Raw genomic sequence first — 23960 nt, 5'->3', positions numbered from 1 at the left:
GCTTCACACTTCACACTACAGGACTACTGTGCTTCTCTAGGAGTCCCCTTCATCTCCAACTTCGACCTGTTCTGGGAGAGGCCTAGCCTACTGAAACATGATGGTCTCCACCCTAACTGGCTAGGGGCCAGGCTGCTCTCCGAGAAGATGGTTTCTTCCCTCAGGTGCTGACATTGTGTTGAAAATTCTACCGATCCATCTCCCCTAGGTCCAGACCCTATTGACTCAGTGCATACAATTTAATCTGGAAGGATTTTTGACAAACAGCTAAATGATTTCCTAGCTGCAAATTCTATCCTGGATATTTTTCAGTCATGTTTTCGCCCTCATCATATCACAGAGACAGCGTCAATGTCCTCAGAATCAATACAGACTCGAAAAAGCTCTCTGTCCTTGTACTCCTAGACCTGAGTGCAACGTTTTACACGGTAGATCATAGTATCCTTGTTAGAAGACTTGAGAACTGGGTCAGTCTCTCCGGTTAGTCCTTGAGTGGTTCAGGACTCTAACTGGCAAAGAGTTTTTCATCGCCCTTGGTGACCACAGCTCCAAAAACACTGAGATGACATGTGGGATCCCACAAGGATAAATTCTAGGGCCCTTACTTTTTAGTCTGTACATGTTACTCCAATGCAATGTCATGAGAATGAACAACATTAGCTATCACAGCTATGCTGATGACACCCAGCTCTAAATTTCTGTGACACCCCTCGACTACAGTTCAGTTGACCATTTGATAGAATGTATTGCTCACATAAATGTGTGGATGTCACAGAACAACCTCCTGTTAAACCAGGACAAAACTGAAGTATTGATCATTGTTGAAAACGGTGAAAGAGAGAGACAGAACTAAGAGGCATGGGGAGGCAGCCTTCAGTTCTTATGCCCCCAGCCTTTGGAACACCCTGCCAGAGGACCTGAGAATGTCTGAGACTGTGGTAACTTTCAAACAAGAAATATCACAACAGCTGCTGCTCCACTGTCTGTTATTTATTGTGCAGGTACAGAATGTTTTGATCTTGCTAGGTTTTCTTCAGGTGGGGCTAGGGGTAGGGTTAGGATAGGGTTAAGGGTTAGGGTTAAGGGTTAGGGGTTAGGGTTAGAAGACCTAGCAAGGTCGAAATGTTGTGTACCTGCAGAATAAATCACAGGTGGTGGAGCAGCAGCTCCAGGTCCACAGGTGCGGACATTTCTTTATCTTTCATTACTGTTGTTTTGTCCTGAACCAGCGCCAACACAGATGTGCATAACATTTCCGTTGAACTTTTAATCAAGATCTTAAAACATACTTTTTTAATATCACTTTTACCACGTAGCTTTAATTGTGTCAATATCTTGCACTGTTCTTAATTTTTTATTTCTCTTTTTTTTTAATTAATTATTGTAATTTTTATTGTTTATTTTAAATCTGTTCTCATTGTGTTTACATGAGTTACTGTATGTTTTTATCCATCTCTTTTTTTTAATGTAAAACACTATGTGCTTCATTCACTTGTATGAATGGTGCTATAGAAATAAAATGACATTGTCAATGACGGTGACAAATTATCTCTAAGTGTATAAATTGTTACTGTAGGTCTATTTGTAACCGCGTTGAACTGGTACTCATTCTTCAGTAAAATACCGCCCACCTGCACGATATCCTCTTTTTATGTGTTGGCAAGTCAGGGACCTGAGATGGAACCCAGCGCGTGGGCAAGTGAGGGTGGATGAATACTGCTGAGCGACGCAACGACATATGCACAGCACCTTATTATAGATATCTTTTCTCTGATTCTGAACACTACCAATTAAAAGCCGGTGCCTCTGAGTGTTTGGAGAGCAGTTGATCAAAGCTGGAGAACCGTTAGGATTGTATGATAATTATGGTTATATTTAACTGATCTGGATCCTCTCACACATGCTGTCCTCACGTCTCCACCTGCTCCTTCTTTGGTTTATTCACCTGACCTTCGACCCCTGCTGTCACATCATCAAGTTGCTTCCACCGGGCAGCCTCTCGCGCTGCTGTGTGGAGGAGACTATTTGCTTGTTCGTTAACTCCTCCAGATCTGCGCAGCTCAATGAGGTCAGCGGCTAACGAGAATGATTTGTACATCTTCGGATGGTACAGAGCGTTCCCATGGAAACTGCAGGGGTGTCACGCACTCCCGGTGCAGATATAACTTGTTTGCATGTAGTAACCCACCGTGAAGACACGACTCGTACAGGAATCAAAGTCCAAATAAATAAAAAAGTCAAATTGCCTGCTCTCTCTCTCTTTCATCCTCTCTCGCCTTCTTCCTCTCTTTCTCTCTCCCTCTTCCCTTTCTCATGCTCTCTTTCTCTTTCTCTCCTTTTTCTCTGTATCCCTCCCTCCCCTCTCTCTCTCTCTCTCTCTCTCTTCTCTCTCTCTCCCTCTCTCTCTCTCTCTCTCTCTATCCCTCACTCCCTCTCTCTCTCTCTCTCTCTCTCTCTCTCTCTCCCTCTCTTTCTCTCTCTCTCTCTCTCCCCCCACCAGAATAGATACATACCCTTTCAGGAAGTTGGGTAAAAGTCAACTTGTCTAATTTAGAAGTTTCTCCTCCACCACCTTATAGTTCCCACAGAGAGGTGTGATAAAGTTTCACACACACTGCTCCACCGACCTTTCCAATAGAGGAAATTAAGCCTTAACTTCTCTGACCTCAGCTGAACCGGAGGGAGGGAGTGGGTGGATCACGCCTGTCCAGATTGTAAAGCCGTGATGAGCTTTGAAAAGGTTCAAGCGCCCTCTTAATAGAGAGAGTGTCCGTGTTTCCCTCGAACAAGCCGCCTCTCCAACGCCATCTGAAGTCCCAGCCTGCACCTGTTTTTTTTTTATGTGTTAAAGTACAGATGGTCTGTGGTGTTTTTTTCCTTTTGTATTGATTTGATGCCTTGGAGTCATATCAGATTTAGGGTTGCCACCTTCAATGTGTAGAAATAAGGGACAACTTGTGAGCGGCCTCATGCCCGAGGACACAGGTCAAGCAGGGGCCTGAGGGTCGTCCCCCATTTCATTTTAAAAATTGTATTTATCCTCGTGAAGCACTGAGGTTTCCCTCATTTGCAGTGTTTACACAGAGACACAAATCAACAAAACAGATGCAATGTACAATAATAACAATTAACAGTCCCAGGTTGAAGTACGTAGGTCTAGAGCCATGGACTTAAACTCTGTGACTGAAGGAAGGACCTCAAGCTTTAGAGTTTGTTGTAAGGTATTCCAAGTATAAGGAGCATCATGGGGAAAAAATTGAGAGACTGAAGCCATGAAATTGAGTATCAGACACTTAATTTCCTGCATTCTAGTGAATTTGTACCAATTTGTGTTTTATGCATCAATTTCAAAGTCATCTGCTTCAAAGTCATCATAAATAACGGAAATTAAGAGTAATAAGCGTAAAGCACAGTTGCATCAATTATATTAAGATAAAATCAATAAACATCAGATCATAGACATGGGAAAAATGTTTGTTCTGATAAACTTTGAAATAGAAAATAAAGTGGTAGACCACAGAGACCAGACATAATGGTTGTTTATGGTTGGATTAAGTTTCATCATCACGTCATTAGCGACAAGTTTAAAGTCTGCCAACATCTATCATGTCCCCAACGTTCTATTACTGTAATAGCCTACCTGGCGTCGGTGTTCTTGAATATGTCTTGGTTTTGTTATTTCTCATATTCATTCATAACCTTTATTTAGAACTCGGCGATACAATTGAGAGCAAGCCCTCATTTTAAATGTAGCCGAGTTGATCTAAAATATTAAAAGGCAATACATTAAACACACCCCAATAAAACAATAAAAGCAAGCAATAACATCCAGTAAACACAATTACAGTTAGAAAACGGGATGCTCAGTAATTGAGCTCTGAACTGCCCATAAGAAGGTAGAGTGTTATATTGTAATGTCTGCAGTCTTTTCCCTGATGAAGGAGCATTAAAAAAGAAAGTTGATTTCCCAAGTTCAGTGTTGGCCGGGGGTACCTGAAGCATGAGTAAGCCATTAGCGCGGGTGGAGGAGGGACTTGAAATCCATTCCAACAGGGAAGAAATTTAAGGTAGGAGACAGAAGATAGGAGGTAGGAGGTAGGAGGCAGGAGCAGAGTCTCTGTCGTTAGGAGCAGTGGGCAAGCTGGTGAAAAGGCCATTGCTTCATGTATTCTGTATGCATTCAACTAGAGCACCAGCAATTCCCTGTCCTTCATGACTGGACCGTATCCACATTGGGGCCAGACCTAAACACCAATGTCAGTGACTCACTGACTGACTGACTGACTGACTGACTGACTGACTGACTAAATGATGAAGTTACACAATTGGTTGGCCAGATGAAATTATGCAGATCTATGCAAATTGCCCAAATTTCCCACACTCATACATGGTCCAGCCATATGTCTTGACCTAGTCTTGTTCACTTTGTGTGTGTGTGTGTGTGTGCGTGCGTGCGTGTGTGTGTGCATGCGTGTGTGTGTGTGTGTGCATGTGTCTGTAAAGGAAACAGAATGGAAATTAGAGTTTGTGACCTGACATTTAAAGTGACACTTCTCTGACCAGAAGAGTCCATTACAAAGGCCACTGGGCTCAGCAGAGCAGAAACACACACAAACAAACACACACACACACAAACAAACACACACTGCATCTGTCTGGTAAACTTTGTTTTGCTAGATTCAGACTCAGATTATTTTATTTGTCACATGTAATGTAAAGTGTACAGTCACAGTCAAATGTGAGATGTGCTCATTACAGTTAACTAGAATAAACAATTTACAAATTACACAAAAAGTACCGATCTATACAGTATAAAGATACCGGTATGAATGGATTATGTACATGCTATATATATGGGTCTGACTAATAACCCGGGGGAAGAGGGGGGGTATGGGTGTGTTATTGACATGCTATAGCTATAATAAATAATCCCAGGGGTGAGATATATTGTCATCTGCATTTACATGATGATGTGATGTGTAATAGTATATGTATATACACTAGATATTCTGACCTACTAGATATAGTGGCACTGTATATATCAGTTAATCATTCAGGTGCCGGATGGCTTGGGGAAAGACGCTCTTCCTGAATCGCTCCGTGTTCGCCATGTGTGCGGTACCTTTCCCCTGACCGAAGCAGAGAGAACAGTCCATTTCCTTGTTGGTTTTGCATCTTCTGATGTAGACGTCCTCGAGGTGGGGGAGTGGTCCTCCAAAAGTACATTCAGCTGACCGTACCACTCTCTGTAGGGCCTTGTGATCTTGTGTGCTGCTGTTCCCATCCCATCCCATTGATTTGGTATTGCTGTGTTCGTAACGTCGAGACCTTTCTGCCAGTCCAAACCGCGTGTCTCTGTGACCTTCCCACATCGAGATATGTCCGTTTCAATCCTGTGTTTTGTTTTGGTTGTGTGCGCATGCACGTGTATGTAGGTGGGACATGTTTGGTATTGCTGAATCGATGAGTATTGCTGAATCTATATGCTGAGACCTTTCTGCCAGTCCAAACCGCTTGTCTCTGTGACCTTCTCACGCCATTTCAATTTCACAATATGGCTGTTTCAATTTCGTAGCACCCGCCCAAGTCCAAGTGAATGGGCGGGTTTGTTTGGGTGGCTCCGTGGCGTCGGAATTGGCAGGGGGGCGGTTTGGTGCACTCGGGGTTCTCCTCTCACACACCCCAGTTCAAATCCCGTGTCTCTAGCGCCCCCCACACCAGGAGCTGACCTTGCTCAAAGTTTTGTTTGGTTCTGTGCATGCTCACATGTGTGAGTAGGACATGTCTGGTATTGTTGCTTGTGTGTGTGTGTGTGAGTGAGGGTGTGTGTGTGTGTGTGTGTGTGTGTGACCACAGTCTAGAAGAGGCATTCCTTACCAAGGTTTTAAAGTACCAACTGCTCAAAGATGCGATTATACAGCTCAAGTCCATCCATCCATCCATCTTCATCCGCTTATCCGGGGTCGAATCACGGAGGCAGCAGTTCCAGCAGGGGCCCCAGACATCCCTTTCCCTAGCAGCATCAACCAGCTCTGCCTGGGGAATCTTTAGCCGCTCACAGGCCAGTGCGGACATGTAGTCCCGCCACCTGGTCCTGGGTCTACCCCGCGGCCTCCTCCCAGCCAGACACGCCTGGAACACCTCCCTAGGGAGGCGGCCAGGAGGTATCCTCACTAGATGCCCGAACCACCTCAACTGGCTCCTTTCGACTTCTCACCCGATTTCTCAGGGAGACCCCCGCCATCCTCCGGAGAAAACTCATTTTGTCTGCTTGTATCCGTGATCTCGTTCTTTCGGTCATGACCCATCCTTCATGACCATAGGTGAGGGTGGGGACGAAGATAGACCGGTAGATTGAGAGCTTTGCCTTTTGGCTCAGCTCTCTTTTCGTCACAACAGTGCGGTAAAGCGACTGCAGAACCGCACCAGCTCTCCATGGTTCCCTCATTCGTGAACAAGACCCCCCAGATACTTGAACTCCTTCACTTGGGGTAAGGACTCATTTCCTACTCGGAGCGGACAAACCACCGGTTTCCTACTGAGAACCATGGCCTCAGATTTAGAGGTGCTGATTCTCATCCCAGCTGCTTCACACTCAGTTGCGAACCGATCCAGAAAGTGTTGGAGGTCGCAGGCAGATGATGCCATCAAGACCACATCATCTGCAAACAACAGCGACGCGGTCCTCAGCTCACCGAACTGTAAACACACCTGCCCATGGCTATTTCTCGATATCCTGTCCATGAAAATCACAAACAGGATTGGTGACAGCTCGAGTATGTAATGTAAATTGCTGGTGTTTATATTTGGAAGACTAGGTAATGTCCACAGTCTAGCTGTGATGGGCCTACAGATGACAGGAATGCCCAAGCCAAAAGCTTTGACCAAGGCAAAATTCTGTTCATTTAATTGGCAGTCGCCATATAGGAGACACTGCTTCCTGTATCAACAGTATAGACTGAGACTGCAACTTGCTGAGATTCCCAAAGCTTGTGCGTCTACCATTATTTGTGTTCAATGATTTCTTTTTCATGCAAATAAATATATTAAAATGTGTGTGTGTGTGTGCTGTGTATACATGTGTCTTGTCACCACGCTGAAGTCGGCCTTCAAGCAAGCCCTGAACATGAGAGAACATACTTATATTTGGAGGCCTAGGTCATTTACACAAGTAGCCTATTTGCCAGGAGTGGTCTGAACATCGCTGGCATGGGAAAAAGCAAAGCTAAACAGCTTGTTAAATATTGCTCTAGTTCAGCTGTCATAGGCAGCCTTGCTGTGTGGAGAAGAAGGTGCTATCTGTATCAGTGAGTGTTCTGGAACTGTCTTGCCCTATTATATTTGATTCCCTGATAGCTGTAATTTAATTTGTGGAATCAAATAAAGTCTTGTGTGTGTGTGTGTGTGTGTGTGTGTGTGTGTGTGTGTGTGTGTGTGTGTGTGTGTGTGTGTGTGTGTGTGTGTGAAAAGGAGCTCCAGCCCTGCCTGCTCATGTCGCTAGTAATCAATACCTCTGAGTCAATATACATTGACTCAAGGTCAATGCCAATTGCTTGTGATATCCAATGCTGGGTATAGTGATGGACACTGGTTGGGACTGTACTAAGAATGGATAGAGAATGCTTATTACATTTCAGAGACATTTTAGATTCATAACACATACTGTGATAGGTTGATAAAAAAATAATCAATGATGAGATAGCTGACTGTGTGGACAAGAACAGATTGCCATTGAAAAGGTCAAATTCATGAAAAATGTTAAAGTTTTTATCTGATAAATTTCAAGCTTTTACTCATAAGGAATATATAATTTATTGTCCATAAACTACATCAACACAGCATCAGCAACACAACGTGAGATGGAAAGCTCGGCTTTGTTCGTTTGTCTCCGTCACACGACACTCAACGTAGTACAACGTCTGCGACCATTTTGCTCAGCTGTCTGTGTCGGAGCTGTGCAGTTGTTTAAATAAGAAAATTGATACGTGAAAAGCAATCTATCTGGCAATGGACGGGTATGTGTTCATGGTTTTAAGGCTATTAACCTTGTCTAATGTGCCTAGGATTAATTTGTGTTGTGAAATTGATTACTCAATAGCTCAGTGCTATGCTAGCGGTGCGTGGGCCACGTTTGAAGGTGGCTCGTTTGCTAGCTATCTCACTGATGACTCCCATCTTGTAGCGCTAGCTAGCCTGCTGTCCCGCCAGCTTTTGAATGGAATTGAATTGTGACGATCATCCTATTTCCTAGTCTTTTGGCTAAAATAAAGTTTAAGGTGATTGATTGATAGCTCCGCTGAGCAAAACGGTCAGCGCGCACCACTATATTGTTGTGCATTGAGGGGGCTAATGGCTAGCTAGCATACGTGCTAGCTGGCTAGCTCGAGCGGTTAGCCACACAGTAATGGTGCATTCGTTTGTGGTCGGAGGTGGCAAGTCGCAAGTGGCAAAATACCTACTTCCGACCTGTGTGCATTCGAGCTATATACCATTATATCACAGTTACCTAGTTATATCTTGTGCATTCGAGCAACTGGGGGCTGAGAAACATATCCGAATTTGCGACGAGGAAGTGCGAGTTCATGAGGTGTTTTATTTAATCATTCCTAGTAGCAAGTCGCAATTTGCCACCTCCCAGTTATAAACGAACGCACCATAACCTACGCGCCTGTAACGGCTCTGTTGTGGCTCTGTGTTATGGCCCTGTTGTGGCCCTGTGTTATGTCTCTGTGCGGTTGTGGCGTTCGTTCCTTTGTCTGGTGGGGTTTCATCGCGCACTGTATCGTGTAGCTAGCTAGCTAATGTTAGCACGCCGGCTAGCATCAGCCATGTAGGGAGGAAGCTAGCTAGTGCTAGCTAACCATTGGTAAATGAAGATGCATGTATAGTTAGATATTTAGTGCTACTACTAACGTTAGTCAGTGATTAAAGCAAATCGCACGTTAATATAATGTTAATACTAGCTACTATTATGTATTGGCCGTATGCAAACAGACTGGCTGATGGTTTTCAGCAGTTTGTATGAGTGTATGTTAACATTGGCTCTGGCGATGTGCTAGCTATTTTATTCGTGTACATTGTGACCATTTTGTGTTGATTACGTAAACTCAATGTAGCTAACGTTACATATACTGACCACTGCTCCCATCTACTCCTTCACAGCGATGTTGCAGTTGGCGTGAAGGTAAGTGGAGTTGCATTAATGGTACATTCAGTGATGAGTTGTAGCTATTTACTGCTGAGCTGAATGTGGGTTATATGCTGTTTAGCAGAAGCTTTTATCCAAAGCAACTCAGTCAGTGAACGCACACATATCATTAAGGCTGACCCAAGTGGGGGTTGAAACCATCACCTAAGTGGTGTAGCCATAAGCTCTACCAGTGAAGCAGGCCTGTGTGTTCTAATGTATTGTGTGTTTGTATTGCAGAGGGGGTCAGATGAAATGAATCTCTATAGCACCAGCGACAACTCTGTCACAGGTAAGTGCTCTCTCTCTCCAGCTCAGCACATCAAGGCTTTAACCTAAACTATAACAAACCACAATCCTTTCTGCACTCTCACTTGATGCTTCAAGATGAATGGTAAACCGAAATGTAAAGCAACAGCGGATGATGCTTTTTGAGACTCTCCACATCTCCCACATAGACCAACACTCACAGTGACCTCTTCTCTAGTCTATATCCAGCTGTCATTTAAACAAACATTTAACAATAACCGGTATAATGATAAACTGCAATAACATTTGATTAAATGTATCATGATAAAATGATCATTAAAACCGTGTTTGATTTCTGTGCATTGAAAAAAACACAGTCAATTCTGCATCAACCAAAGTTGGCAACAGTCTCCAAGATGCATTATTTTAATGTTTATGCAAACATAACATGCATAAAGCTGCAATTTTTGTGTGTGTTGGCTTTCAATATAAAACTTGGTGAAATGATTTCAGTGTGTGTGTATCAGTAGTTTTAGGGAATTTTCAGCACATTTTATAATACCGCAATGATACTGATAACCGGGATCATTTTGGTCACTATAATCGTGATATGAAATTTTCATACTGTTACATCTCTAGGTGTATATGTCTACTTGTGTTTAAAAACTGTAACGGTTCCGGTGTGGTCGCAGCGAACGGCAATGACAGCAAGAAGCTGAGGGTGGAGGACCGGATGGAGAGCCCGCCCTCGCGCGTGCTGCACATCCGCAAGCTGCCCAGCGAGGTGTCGGAGACCGAGGTCATCGCCCTGGGCCTGCCCTTCGGCAAGGTCACCAACATCCTGATGCTCAAGGGCAAGAACCAGGCCTTCCTGGAGCTGGGGACCGAGGAGGCGGCCGTCACCATGGTGAACTACTACACGGCGGTCACGCCGCAGGTGCGCAACGCCCCCGTGTTCATCCAGTTCTCCAACCACAAGGAGCTGAAGACGGACAGCGCCCTCAACCAGGTGAGACTGGGCGGGCCTCCCTACCCCCTACCCCCCCCTCTACCTCCCTACCCCCCCCTCTACCCCCCTACCCCCCCCCCTCTACCTCCCTACCCCCCTCCCTACCCCCTACGCCTGGGAAGAAACAGGGTGGTGGGGGGGGGTACACCCTGAGAGAACACTCAATTTGGGAGAGTCCCTTATCCTGGAAAAACAGAACTTGGAACCTCACTTGTTCCCTTTTACCTTCTTACCTGTGTCTCTCCCCCTCTCTCTCCTACTTCCCATCCACCTCCATCATCCTGTCTCTTCTCGCTGCACCCCTCCCCCTCCCGCCCCCCCTCCAGCGGGCCCAGGCGGTGCTGCAGGCAGTGTCGGCGGTGCAGGAGGGGGGCTCCCCCAGCTCGGACCCCGGGGTCCTGGACAGCCTGGCCCCGGCGCCCAGCCCTGTCCTCAGGATCATCATAGACAACATGTTCTACCCCGTCACCCTGGACGTGCTGCAGCAGGTACCTCCACCACGCATCACATCAGTCCACAAATATACATTTATACTTATTATCACTTTTATTCAAACTCAAAGATCAACTGAGGTATGGGTATCATTTACAGTGATGTCGAGTAAGTACAAAGTATGCCTTGCACCAAATAAATGATACAAGACAAGCATCATCCTGCAGTACATTTGTAGAAAGATAAATATATAGAATATTCTGTTCAAGTACTGTAGACCTGGACCTACGGACAGCAGTGGTTATCAGTCATCCATCAATCAAAATCATTCCAGTCCTCAAAACTAACCAAGCGTCCCTCCGTTCTTCTGCAGATCTTCTCCAAGTTCGGGACGGTCATGAAGATCATCACCTTCACCAAGAACAACCAGTTCCAGGCTTTGCTGCAGTTCAGCGAGCCGGTCAACGCCCAGCAGGCCAAACTGGTGAGGCAGCTAGACCGTTAGGAGACTGCTTATTAAAGACGATTATGGTGAGAGTCCAGACGCACATGGCTCTACAAAACCGTGATGTGCTCACTCCCTGTCCTCTTCTCTCCTCCCCCGTCTCTCTCTCTCTCTCTCTCTCTCTTTCTCCCTCTCCTCTTCTCTCCTCCATCCTCTCTCTCTCTCCAGTCCTTGGACGGTCAGAACATCTACAACTCCTGCTGCACCCTGCGTATCGACTTCTCCAAGCTGGTCAACCTGAACGTCAAGTACAACAACGACAAGAGCCGCGACTACACCCGTCCAGAGCTGCCAGCGGGGGACGGACAACCTCCGGTTGACGCCGCGGTCGCTGCCGCAATGAACAAAGACACCTCCTCCCTGCTCGGTAAGATCCTCCCTCTCCCCTCTTTCTCCTCCTCTCTTTCTTTCTCTCTCCCTCTCTCTCTCCCCCTCTCTCTCTCTCCCTCTCCCCCTCTCTCTCTCTCTCTCCCTTCCCCCCCCCCCTCTCTCTGTCTCCCCCCCCCCCTCTCTCTCTCTCTCTCTGTGGAGGCAGAGTCGGGACTGTTTTCAGCGTGACACCGGCCCAGTCAGGACTCTATTCTGTGTAACACACCGACCCGCGGGACGCTAGGAGGACCTGGTCTGTCACCCCTCTTCAACATCAAAACAAGAGCAGAATGGACACGTAGAGCTCATGCTGTAGTCTCTGACCGATGGCCTTGTAACCATCAACACAAGCCTCGATGACCGCCATCTTGTGATTTCTATACATTTTTTGAATCTCTGCGTGCGTGTGTTTACCCCCCCCCGTGTCCAGCCTCTAGTGTGGCCCGGCCCAAGGAACGCATAAAGAGGGAAACGTCACACGTCACACTTCACATTCCAGCTGTAACTAGCAGCCAGGTTTCGTTATGGAAGTGACTTCCGCGCGCGTCGCTGCAATGTGACGTGTCTGGGCTGTGGCCACGTGTGTGACGCAGCTGAAGTGTCCTCCTCTGCCCGTTGTGACCCTGCCTCTCCCCCCCTGTACCCGCTCTCCCTAGGCACGCCCTCGGGGATGATGGCCTCCTACGCTAGTGGTGGAGGGTACGGCTCTGCTCTCTCCCTCCAGCAGGGCGGAGGTACATATGGTTTCCATTACCTCTCTCTCTCTCACACTCTCTCTCACTCTCACTCACTCACTCTCTCTCTCTCACACACACACACTCTCTCTCTCTCTTTCTCTCTCTCACTCACTCACTCTCACACACACACACACACACACACACACACACACACACTTTCTCTCTCACACACACACACTCTCTCTCTCTCTCTCTCTCTCTCTCTCTCTCTCTCTCTCTGTCTCTCACTCTTAATTGACCTGTGCTGTGTGTGTGAGTGTCAGTGTGAAGTGGGCAGGTAGATCGAGGTTCACCCTGGTCTAGGTAGGACGGGGGGGTCAGCCAGCACGGAATAATAACCATACAATTATATTTATATAGCGCCTTTCCAAACGCTCAAAGTGCTGTTGGGGGGGTCACTCACCTCATCCACAGCAAATTTGTAGCACCCACAATGCTCAGCAGCCACGAGGCACTAAACCTGCATGTGGGCAGGAGAAGGGATAGCTGGACAGTTAGGGATTGCTGTAAGTAATACTAGCATCCCATGGTTACAGTTCCCTAGCAACAGCTGAAGACAAGAATATAAGAGTGGTTAACGAGGCATGTTAAGATTTGTTTAATGTGAGAGTAATGATAATTGGATGTAAATGCAAGAAGGAAAGTCAAGCAGTAGAGCTAATTAGCACTTGGTGTGAATGGGTCTGGGTTGTGTGTGTGTGAGTGTGTGTGTGTGCGTGCACTGTGAGCAAGAACTTGGGTGATGCCCAGTGTGTGTCTGCCTCCGTGACAGAGAGAGAGAGCAGGAGTGTGTGTGCGGGACAATAGAGAGTGATTTTGGGCATGGCATGCACTGAACTTTAGGGCATGTAACCAAGCCCCTCCCCCTTCCTGGTTTAACCCCTCCCCCTCCCATGTGTGGCCCCTTCCCCAGGAGCCATGAGTCCCCTGAGCGCCGCGGCGGCGGCAGCGGCGGCCGCCGGCAGGGTGGCGCTCTCCGGGCACTCCGGAGTCAGCGGAGTCCTCCTCGCCAGCAACCTCAACGATGAGGTCAGTATCGCCCCCTGCCCCCGGAACTCTCTCTCCTCCTCATCCTCCCTCTCTCCCCCCTCCTCCTCGGACGGTCCCTCCCCTCCCTCCCTGGGACTCTCCCTTCCTCCTCCTCCTCCTCCTCTCTCCTCCTCTCCTCTCCCCAGGTGGACTCCTGACCGTGGATCTGTCTCTCCTGGCTCCATCGTAGTGTTGTTGTTTCAGTAGAGCCAGTCAGACTAGTTGTGGATGTGTTAGGGATCGGCCCCGTTCTGAACTAGGGGTGCACCCAGCGATCGGGAGGTGACTGGAACCAGACGGTTTTTCAGCTGATCGGTCAAGATCGCTGACCGGCCGATCCGATTCAGTATTAGAAATGTACTACTACTAGTAAAAGTAGTAGTACTACTTGTACTACTACCTTTTTTTAGGCTTTTGAGTTTTTTCTAAATGGGTCTTCTGCGTCTTTCATGTTTTTATTGTGGGAGACAAATGCACATGTTGTAAATATTGAGGGGGGCGTACAGTACCCCCCCGCGTGCTGCAGTCGACAGTCGACAGTGAGAGGATCAGGAGAGGCAGCTCACATCACTTGCGTCGTAGTTTTGGAGAAAAAGTAAGTTATTTAATAGTCAATGTTTTATTATGAACATACAAATCAATTTCAGTTTTCCATTTAAGAAAAGTGACATGTTTGTGATATGTTTACGCTGTCAATTATAGTTCTTAGAAATCAGAATCGGCCCAAATCAGAATTGGCAGTTCAGAGTCTAAAAAAAAATCGGGAATCGACCAAGAAAAGTGCAATCGATGCGGCCCAGTTCCAAACCCTTCTCTGGCCTCTGCCCGGGTCCTGGGAGTCCTCCTACCCAGTTCCAAACCTTTCTCTGGCCTCTCTGCCCGGGTCCTGGGAGTCCTCCTCTCACCCAGCTGGTGCTGTGGGAGGAATATATTTGGCTTCTAGAGTCGTCAGTTGCATCTGAATATTGAGTGAGTCTGAGCAGGTTTTTAAATTCCCCAGTACACAGACGCACAGATGATCTGTCGTCTAGTTTGAACTTCCCAGTAATGTCTGATCTCACATCATTAGTAGGTGAAAAAGTGCTTCCCTACACAGCCGACACCAATCCAGTCATTGTCAGATCAGTGATTTCTCCAAGGAAGGAAGGATGAAAGTGGCCCATTTCTGTAGCCCAAGTCACCTGATCTGCAGTAACTCTCCAGGACCTGTCTAAGCTGGTAGCAAGGCGCTCTCTCCTCCGCCATCCTCACTGCTGTGCATTCTGTTCTGATGATGATGATGGCTGTCTCCTAAACTCTCTCTTTTTTTCTCTCTCTCTCTCCCTCCCTTCTCCATTCTTTCTCTTTCTCCTGCTCTCTCTCTCTCCCGCTGAGCGATAGTCCTTTAATTCTGGGTCTTTTTCTCTCGCTCTCACCCCTCCCTCCCAACGCCTTTCTCTATTCTGTGTAATGTTGGATCTGTGAACTGTTTTGGGGCGGGGCTCCACCCTCAGTCCTTCACACTGCTATCTTCTCACTGACTCACTATCTGTTTTCTATTTCTAAATCTGCTATAGCTATGCTACATCTATATCTATATCTTCTATATCTATGCTATATCTAAATCTGCTATATCTAAATCTGCTATGTCTATGCTATATCTAAATTTGCTATATCTAAATCTGCTATGTCTATGCTATATCTAAATCTGCTATATCTAAATCTGCTATGTCTATGCTATATCTAAATCTGCTATATCTATATCTGCTATATCTGTATCTGTATCTCCAGTCTCTAGCAGTAATATCCTCTGCCATCATGTCTCCTCCCAGTCCTACACAGGGCTGGGGAGGAGCTGAACATGATAGACTCTGTTCTGCCATAACTCTACACGGTGGTTTTCATGTCTCTTACCTGCCCGCATGCCCCCTCCTCCTCCTCCTCCACCCCCTGCTTCCTCCGAGGCGCCGGAGGCCAGCCGGCCGCCCGCTGTAACCCCGATAACCCACCCCCCCCCCCTCCCCCGCCCCTCCCCCGCGCATCTCATCTCTGCTGCCCGACCCCGGGGGCCATGTCCAAACGGCGCCATCCTCCCCTCCTCCCCCGGGCGACCTCTGGTCTCGCCTGACCGGATGGGGGAAGAGCTACTCTCATCCACCTGTCCAGTCAGGACACATCATGGGTTCCTGAGGGGGGGGGTGGGGGTGGGGGGTAAGATGGTTGCCTTTGTGGAGAACCTAAGCAGGGTCCCCTTGACTAACCTGGGAGAGTCTACTGCATGCCTTCCCCCCACCACCATCCCTGGCCGCTGGCTAGGGTAGTCTCTGGTGTGCTCATAACGTGACGTGTGTGTGTGTGTGTGTGTGTTCTCTGCTTACCCTTGGTCTCGGGTGATGACATTGGGCTCTATGATTTCCTTGTGTTGTTTGGGAGAAAACGAAACACAACAGCCGACCAAATCCAGCCATTCTCTGACCAAACTCCTGCATTTCCAATGTACTGACCTGTATTTTTATTTTTGTCCCCCCTCCCCTCCCCCTTCCCTCCCATCCCCCACTCTTTTGTTGTTTTATTTACTCCGCATCCCCCCCCCCCTCTCCTCCCCCTTCCTTTCCTTTCCTCCATTCCTCCCCTCCAACCTTCCCTTGTTCGTGTGTGCGTCTGTGTCCTATGTTGCTCCCCCTCCTCTCCTCTCCTCCTCCCTCTCTCCCCCCCCCCCCCCCCCCCCCTCCACTCGTTCACGCTTTACGCCTGAACCTAAATGTTCCTCCTCGGACCAACCTGCCCTTTTATAACTGCCTTGACCCCCTTGACCCCCATGCCTCCATGACCACCTCACCATTCAACGGGAAACCACCCTCCTTCGTTATGGATGATCTGATCTGTCCATCTCCGCTCTCTACCTCCGACTCTTCTACCTCTCTACCTGTCTCACGCTGCTTGCTCCTCTCTCCCTCTAAAGATGATAACGCCTCAAAGTCTCTTTACCCTGTTCGGTATGTGATCGTTAGCACTCTACCTTCTTTGGTTTCTTTATTCTTTGTTTTTGTTTTTTTGCCTTCATGTTATTTTGTTTGTTTTTGTTCTCCATCTCTCATTTGAGTTAATGTTAGTGTCTACATTTTTTAGCACAGTCAAATCACATTTTAGTTATGGCTATGTATATATTGGTTTATTGTCGTACTGTTAATTTATTAATTTGGGCCCTGGAGGCGCCAGTCTCTCTCTCGTCACACAGATTATATTAATGCATGCTTGATTATTTGGCATGTAGACTTTGGTTTTATTTTTCTTCCATTTCACCAAGTCTTTCTGGAGGGTTTTTATCTACATATTCTCTCCCCCTCTGTTCTCTCTCTGTATTTAGACTATTCTAAGGCCCTTCAGTGATTGGTTAAAGATCATATGGATGATTACTCCATCTTTTTCACGTCTCATTTTAAACTCCTGTCTCTGAAGCACTAACTTTGTCCTATTACCGTTCACTCCTCCATCTCTCCTCTCCTCTCCTGTGCTCTGCCTCTTCCTCCTTCTCTCCTGTCCTCCATCTGTCCTGTCGTCCTCCTCTGCTCCTCCTCGACGCTCCTCTCTCCCTCCCCGCTGCGGTCTGTCGTAATGTCTAAGGGGTGTACGGTGACGTGCAGCGCGTGAAGATTCTCTACAACAAGAAGGACAGCGCTCTCATCCAGTTGGCTGACGGGAATCAGGCCCAGCTTGGTGAGTGGCGTCCTCTCTGGCTTATTGTTGAGCCTCCTGACTGTGGCCCTGCCTATCGTAAACACAGGGCACAACATTTACATTTTTACTTGGTAGCATTACATTACATTACAGTCATTTAGCAGACACTTTTATCCAAAGCGACTAACAATAATTGCATTTAACGTAGGAAGAGCCAATGTACTACTACTTGCCAGAACTCACAAGTGCATCTTCTCTCTAAAACAAGTGAGTAAGAGCATAATCTAGTGCTGAAGGCTAAGTGCAAGAATAGCAATCTAAAGTACAGTGCAATATAATATAATAATAATAAGTGCTTAGGCGGGAGGATTAGCACTGGTGCTTCCAACTTCAAAAAGCTAGGAGCACCAGCAAAAATCTAGGAGCGCCCTCCAAAATGTTAGGAGCACCAACAAAACATGTAAAAGATTTTTTTATTTTATTAAAAATGACAATATAACAGTACGTCTGACAAGTAACATAAAACAATGAAAGTAAGCTTAAAAATGCATGGTAGGCCTCCAATTTGGCTTTACAAAATATCCTCTGGCCAGGATTTAAAAGGGTCTTTTGGCTCTCTGTCCCTCTTTCATCCATCTATTCACTGGGACGAGGCCCCGCCTCCAGAGGACGACCCTCTATGACCCTCTACACTGATTTGAATCGGACCTTCAACTGTGTTGGGGTTTAATGCAGATCTGATGTCCGACTATATTGCTTTTCATTTCTACAATCACCTTGGTAATAAATGTATAAAAACAAATTGTATCTAAATTGTAGCCTAGCTAACTTTGCAAGTTAACTTTACAAACTCACTGGAATGACAGCCGGCAAGCTTGTTTTAATTGATAGCCAGCAAACCTATATGTTATTTTTACTGTGAAGAGGACCATCTGTTAGCAAAACATTACATTAGTCATTTGGCAGATGCTTTTATCCAAAGTGACAATAATTGCATTTAACGTAGGAAAAGCCAATGTGCATCTCCTTTCTAAAACAAGTGACTAAGAGCATAATCTAGTGCTGAAGGCAAAGTGTAAGAATAGCAATCTAAAATACAATAGGTGCTTAACATTTTGTAACATTTTGTAACATTAGTTAACGTGTTACGTTAGAGCTCTGTCACGTGACAGTGGAGTGCCACAAAAGGGAGTGATTGAAGGCCGGTATTGACCAATCTAAAATCAGCATTAAAGGTAAGAACGTCAAGCTCACGTTTGATTGGTTAAAATGGTGACTGCGAATATACAGAGAAGGGATGGGGGAAATAAAAGCACCAGAACACTTATTTGCACTCGCACTTAATGCTCCCAATTATATTTTGAGGTTGCACAGATTACATTTTGGGAAATTTCGAGCCCTCGGTGGTCTCTGTTTTTTCCTAGGATCATCCATATTTATATTCAGTAAAGGATCAGTTGTTCTAGTAGAGGGTGTTTGACTCACAAACTGCTGGTGGGTCCGTCATGACAAAGGCTACAGTAGACCATGATCATCTACCATCATAATGTGTCCTAACCTCCCCTCACCCCAGCGATGAGCCACCTGAACGGGCAGAAGATGTACGGTAAGATCATCCGGGTCACGCTGTCGAAGCACCAGACAGTGGCGCTGCCCCGTGAGGGGCTGGATGACCAGGGCCTGACCAAGGACTTCAGCAACTCCCCCCTACACCGCTTCAAGAAGCCCGGCTCCAAGAACTTCCAGAACATCTTCCCCCCCTCCGCCACCCTCCACCTCTCCAACATCCCGTAAGTCTGGGGACGGGCAGGGTTTTTCCTGGCTCAGGATGGGTCTTTGGGGGGTGATGCGCACGCATTCATTTTTGGGGGGGGAAACCTTCGTTTCATGCCGAGTAGCCTACCAGCATATATAGGCCTATATTCTTTGCTGACGCTCTGACTGGGGTCACTTTTCACAAAAATGGAAATCTTCCGACATGTCACAAAAAGGATATGAAGACAAGATGTTGAAGATACTGATAACCTGTCTATTCATTATCTCGATTACTAGTGGTCCAAACCATGGACAATGCAAGAAAGAGGGATGGGCTGCACTTGAAACAAGCTATCAAGCACATTCGGAGAGGATTTGAATTGCTGTTTTTATTCTCAATTTTTAGCATTTTGGCACTGGTGATTTTCCTTTGGCTCTGGCTAAAATCTCTTTGGGGGTCGCCAAAAGTTCCTCTATGCAGGAAAAACCCTGACAGGGTTGGTTGGGGGTCAGGGCTTAAGGTCGGCTGACCAGTTGCTACTGGACATGCCCAAGACTAGGCTAAAGTCCAGAGGTGACCGAGCCTTTGCGACGGCTTCCCCTTGGCTCTGGAACAGCTTGCCCTTCCACATAGACCCTAGAGGTTTTTAAATCTTATTGAAGACCCACTTTTTCTCCCTGGCCTTCAATTCTAGTTGAGCATGACTCCCAGGCAAGTGCGTGTATTGTCTTTGTGGGTATTGTTGTGTTTTGTAGTAGTATTGTTGTAATTTATTTCACCTACCTGTACAGCACTTTGGTCGACCACAGTCGTTTTTAAATGTGCTCTATAAATAAAGTTTGCGTCGAGGAGTTGAGGCCTTGTTGGGCTGTGGTGACATTTTATAATGGGGAGGATAATGGAAGGCAAGGCAAGTTTATTTGTATAGCACATTTCAGCAACAAGGCAATTCAAAGTGCTTTACATGAGACATTAAAAGCATCAAGACAAAGTGCAAGAAACGCATAAAAGGCCATATAAAACGAAATGGGAAAAAGGACATTTCCTGCATTCACAACAAAATGCAGGAAAAATAAAATACAGGAATAAAACTTAGTGTATGAATGAATTTGAATTAATAATAGTCTTGATTTAAAATAACTTTCATTAGACCTGCAATTTTCTGGACGTTTTTTTCCAGATATGTGGAGCATAAAAACCGAACGCTGCCTCTCCATTGTTTGTTCACTCTGGGGACAGAAACAGGCCTGTGCCAGACGACCTGATAACATAGCAGCAGATCAGAAATATATTTTGGCCCTAAACCATTCAGTGCTTTTTAAACCAACAGCAGTATTTTACAGTAAATTCTTTGACAGGCAGGAAGCCAGAACTGGAGTGATATGATCCACTTTTTTAGTCTTAGTGAGGACTCGAGCAGCAGTGTTCTGAATTAGCTGCAGCTGTCTGATCTTTTTTTTAGAGAGACCTGTAAACACACCGTTACAATGTATGAGCCTACTGAAGATGAACGCATGGACAAGTTTTTCCAGATCCTGCTGAGACATCATTTAATCCTTGATATGTTCTAAAGGTGACAGTAGGCCAGTTTTGTAATTGTCTTAATGTGACAATTGAAATTCAGGTCTGAGTCCATGACTACACCAAGATTTCTGGCTTCGTTTGTGGTTTTTAGCATTACTGATTGGAGCTGAGCGTTGACTTTTAATCGTTCTTCTTTGGCTCCAAAGACAATTACTTCAGTTTTATTTTTGTTTAGTTGAAGAAAGTTCTGGCACATCCAATCATTGATTTGTTCAATGCACTTGCTTAGCGCTTGTATGGGATTATAGTCCCCTGGTGATATCAATTTGTGTCATCTGCGTAGCTATGGTAACATATTTTTTTGTTTTCCATAATTTGAGCTAGTGGGAGCATGTAAATGAAGAGGCCCCAGAATGGAACCTTGGGGTACTCCACAGGTCATTTTTGTCCACTCAGATTTGTAATTGCCTATAGACACCAGACAGTTTTCCAGTGTGCCTTGTAATATGTTGTAGTCAACTGTCGAGTGCAGCGCTGAGATCCAGTAATACTACGACTGAAATTCTACCATTGTGTTTAAATGGATGTCATTGAAGACCTTATCAAGAGCAGTCTCGGAGCTATGGTGTGGTGGAAATCTTGACTGGAAGATATCAAAACAATTATTTAGTGACAGGAAGTTGTTCAGCTGTTGAAAAAGGAGGGTTTGATAAGGGAGGTTTGATATGGACCTATAATTGTTCATATTGGAGGTGTCTAGATTATTCTTTTTAAGAGTGGCTTGACGACAGCAGTTTTCAGGGTTTGTGGGAACACACCTCAAAGAAGAGATGTGTTTACAATTTGTAGTGAATCAGAGGCCATGCAGTTAGATACATTTTTGAAAAAGCCTGTAGGCAGAATATCAAGGCAACAGGAGGAGGATTTCAGATATTGTATAATGTCCTCCAGGGTTTTATGGTTGATTCGATAAAAGTTTCATGGTATTGATTTTAAGTGGACACCGGGACAACACATATTCTGTACCTGATATGGAGGCACTGACTGCTTTTCTAATTTTCTTAATTTTGACAGTGAAGAATGAGGCAAATTCTTTGCAGGCCCTGGTGGATAGAAGTTCAGAGGCTACTGACACAGGGGGGTTTGTTAGCCTATCGACAGTGGCAAACAAAGCACATGCATTATTATTGTTTTTGGTGATGTCAGAAAAGAAGGACTGCTGTGCATTTCTCAGCTCATAAATTATAAATGCAAAGTCTCTCTTTCTAGATGTCATAATGAACATGGACATATGTTTTTCGCCACCTGCGTTCAGCTTTTCAACACTCGTTTTTCTATTCTGACCAGCGTGGCATTTCTCCATGGAGATCGTTTCTTACCAGAGACCACCTTCACCTTAGTGGGCGCAATGGCATCAATAATATTTGTAATTTAGAATTGAAATTATCTACAAGCTCATAAACTGAGACCCAAGAGAGGGCAGTGGACGATGGAATATGGTCTCTGGGTGGGTTGAAGCTGTGTATCTTGTGTATCAGTAGGGTTTGGCCTGATTATCTCCTGATTAGTATTTACTAGTGTTATTATGGTGTTAACTGTTGTCCCGCCTCTTCAGGGAGGACGTGACTGAAGATGACATCACACTGCTCTTTTCCAACGCCGGAGGCGCAGTCAAAGCCTTCAAGTTTTTCCAGTAAGTACAACGCACCAACTTAAAAGATCACTTATAATAGAAAAACACAAGCCTCACAGGTCATGCACCAGCTGACCGATAGCTCAGCGACATGACAGATCGCTCGGCAAGTTCACAGAACACTTGGACTACATATACACACACAACTCAGTGTTATTCGGTTAGTTATAATCCCCCCTCCTGTGATTAGAGACCACAAGATGGCGCTGCTCCAGATGACCACAGTGGAGGAGGCCATCCAGATTTTGATCGACCTCCATAACTACGACATGGGAGCCAACCACCACCTCAAGGTGTCCTTCTCCAAGTCCACCATCTAGAAGAGGAGGAGGAGCTGCCCCCTGACTCCGCCCCTAGCCCCGCCCCCAGCTGCCCCCACCTCACCACGGAGACTCACTTCTGCTAGGGAAGCCATGTGATCCAGTCATTCCTTTTAGATAGTGTTGATTATTTTATTATTATTATTCTAATGATTAAAGCCCCGGTTAGAATAGGAAGGAGGGATCTAGCAGTTCTTTATCATCGTAGGGCCGCCCCCTGTTTCCAAGACTCCGCCTCTGTCCCTGTGTGTTTTAGACAAGCCCCGCCCTCTTGATCACCAGGAGGAAGCGAACTCCTCTTTGTATTAGAATGAATCAGCAAAAATGTGCCTTACTCAGCTAAAATATGATCATCCTTATCTTTATCGCGTCCTTACGTTTCTACTGAGTGAAAGAGATTTAGGCACATTGTTTGGTTATTGTTGTTTATTTTTGTGGATCTTTTGTTCCCTTTTTCTACAGCAGTCCATGTTCCCCCCTGCTGAAGTATAGATTAGATGAGTTTGGTTTGAAGCTTCTTTGTGTGTAGTGGAGGACCCTAACAAACTGACACACACACACGCGCACACACACACACATTATATACACTGCTTCTGCTGGGGCACCTCTCCCTCTGAAGTTTCCTCCCCTCCACAGTGGTTTAGCCCTGTATAGACAAGTCACCCCCTCCCACCCCCTATTGGTCATCCCTAGTCTGACCAAACCAGGAAGTTGATGTCGTCGAGCATGTTCCGATGGGGTTGTCATGGTTACCGTGAGACTTGTTGCTGTTGCATGCATCATACATGAACGATGGAAGGATACGCGTGTGTGGTCGTGGTTTTAGTGAAGTGTGATTGTACACGAGGACAGATTCCTGTTGGGACCAAAGTTGATGTGCCTTTAGTCTTACTTTACAGTTCTGAGTTTTAACACTTTTTCATATTTTTCTGTTAAGGGATGTTGATGTGTTTGAAGAGAGGGGAAAAGTCTGAACCCAATTGAAACCCCTCTGGAATGTTTTACCCCTGAGTTGAACAATCTTCAGTGCTGTTTTTGGTTTAAAAAAAGAAATTATTATCTTTTCAGTTGAAGCTGCATTTGAAACAAAAACAAAAAGATGGGACAGTGGGGAAAGTTCTGTATATTTTCTACATGGGTTGAGTTTCTACATCTCAATTGTAATACTAATCAGTCTAGTTTGGAGAAGGCACGATTAAAAACTTGCTTTTCTACCCAGCGTCCCTGGCGGGGTGTGGTGGTTCCTGTCTTGTGTGTGTGTGAATGTGTGTGTGTGTGTACGTACCGTACGGTACCTCTCTCGGCTCTGGCCTCTGTAGTAGCATGCTCTCAATAAACTCCTCTTCTACTCTGCTCACCTCTGTCTCTCTGCTCTGTCGCTGGCTTCTTTTCTTTCTCCTTCACTCTTCTACACCTCCGTCCTCTCGCTGTTCTCCAGCTCTGTCAGGGTGGGAAAACCCTTTTGAGTTTTTCGATTCATCAATAATTGTTTT

At 45.9% G+C, this 23960-nt stretch overlaps 1 protein-coding gene across 1 annotated transcript; it reads left to right on the top strand.

Moving 5' to 3' along the window:
* The first annotated feature begins 7932 nt into the window (after positions 1–7932).
* ptbp2b (polypyrimidine tract binding protein 2b) lies at positions 7933–23675 on the top strand. Its single transcript, XM_084447314.1, has 14 exons — positions 7933–8015; positions 9163–9184; positions 9428–9479; positions 10129–10445; positions 10772–10933; positions 11251–11361; positions 11551–11749; positions 12408–12485; positions 13402–13517; positions 16459–16492; positions 17121–17213; positions 18748–18964; positions 22070–22147; positions 22338–23675. The coding sequence occupies exons 1-14, from the start codon at positions 8008–8010 to the stop codon at positions 22465–22467; spliced, it is 1617 nt and encodes a 538-aa protein (XP_084303440.1). The 5' UTR covers positions 7933–8007; the 3' UTR covers positions 22468–23675.
* Positions 23676–23960: the final 285 nt, after the last annotated feature.

The sequence above is a fragment of the Borostomias antarcticus genome, assembly GCF_949987555.1.
Source record: "Borostomias antarcticus genome assembly, chromosome: 12".
NCBI lineage: Eukaryota > Metazoa > Chordata > Actinopteri > Stomiiformes > Stomiidae > Borostomias > Borostomias antarcticus.
The sequence above is the reverse complement of the archived record's forward strand: the minus strand, read 5'-3'. Positions and strand labels throughout refer to the sequence as shown.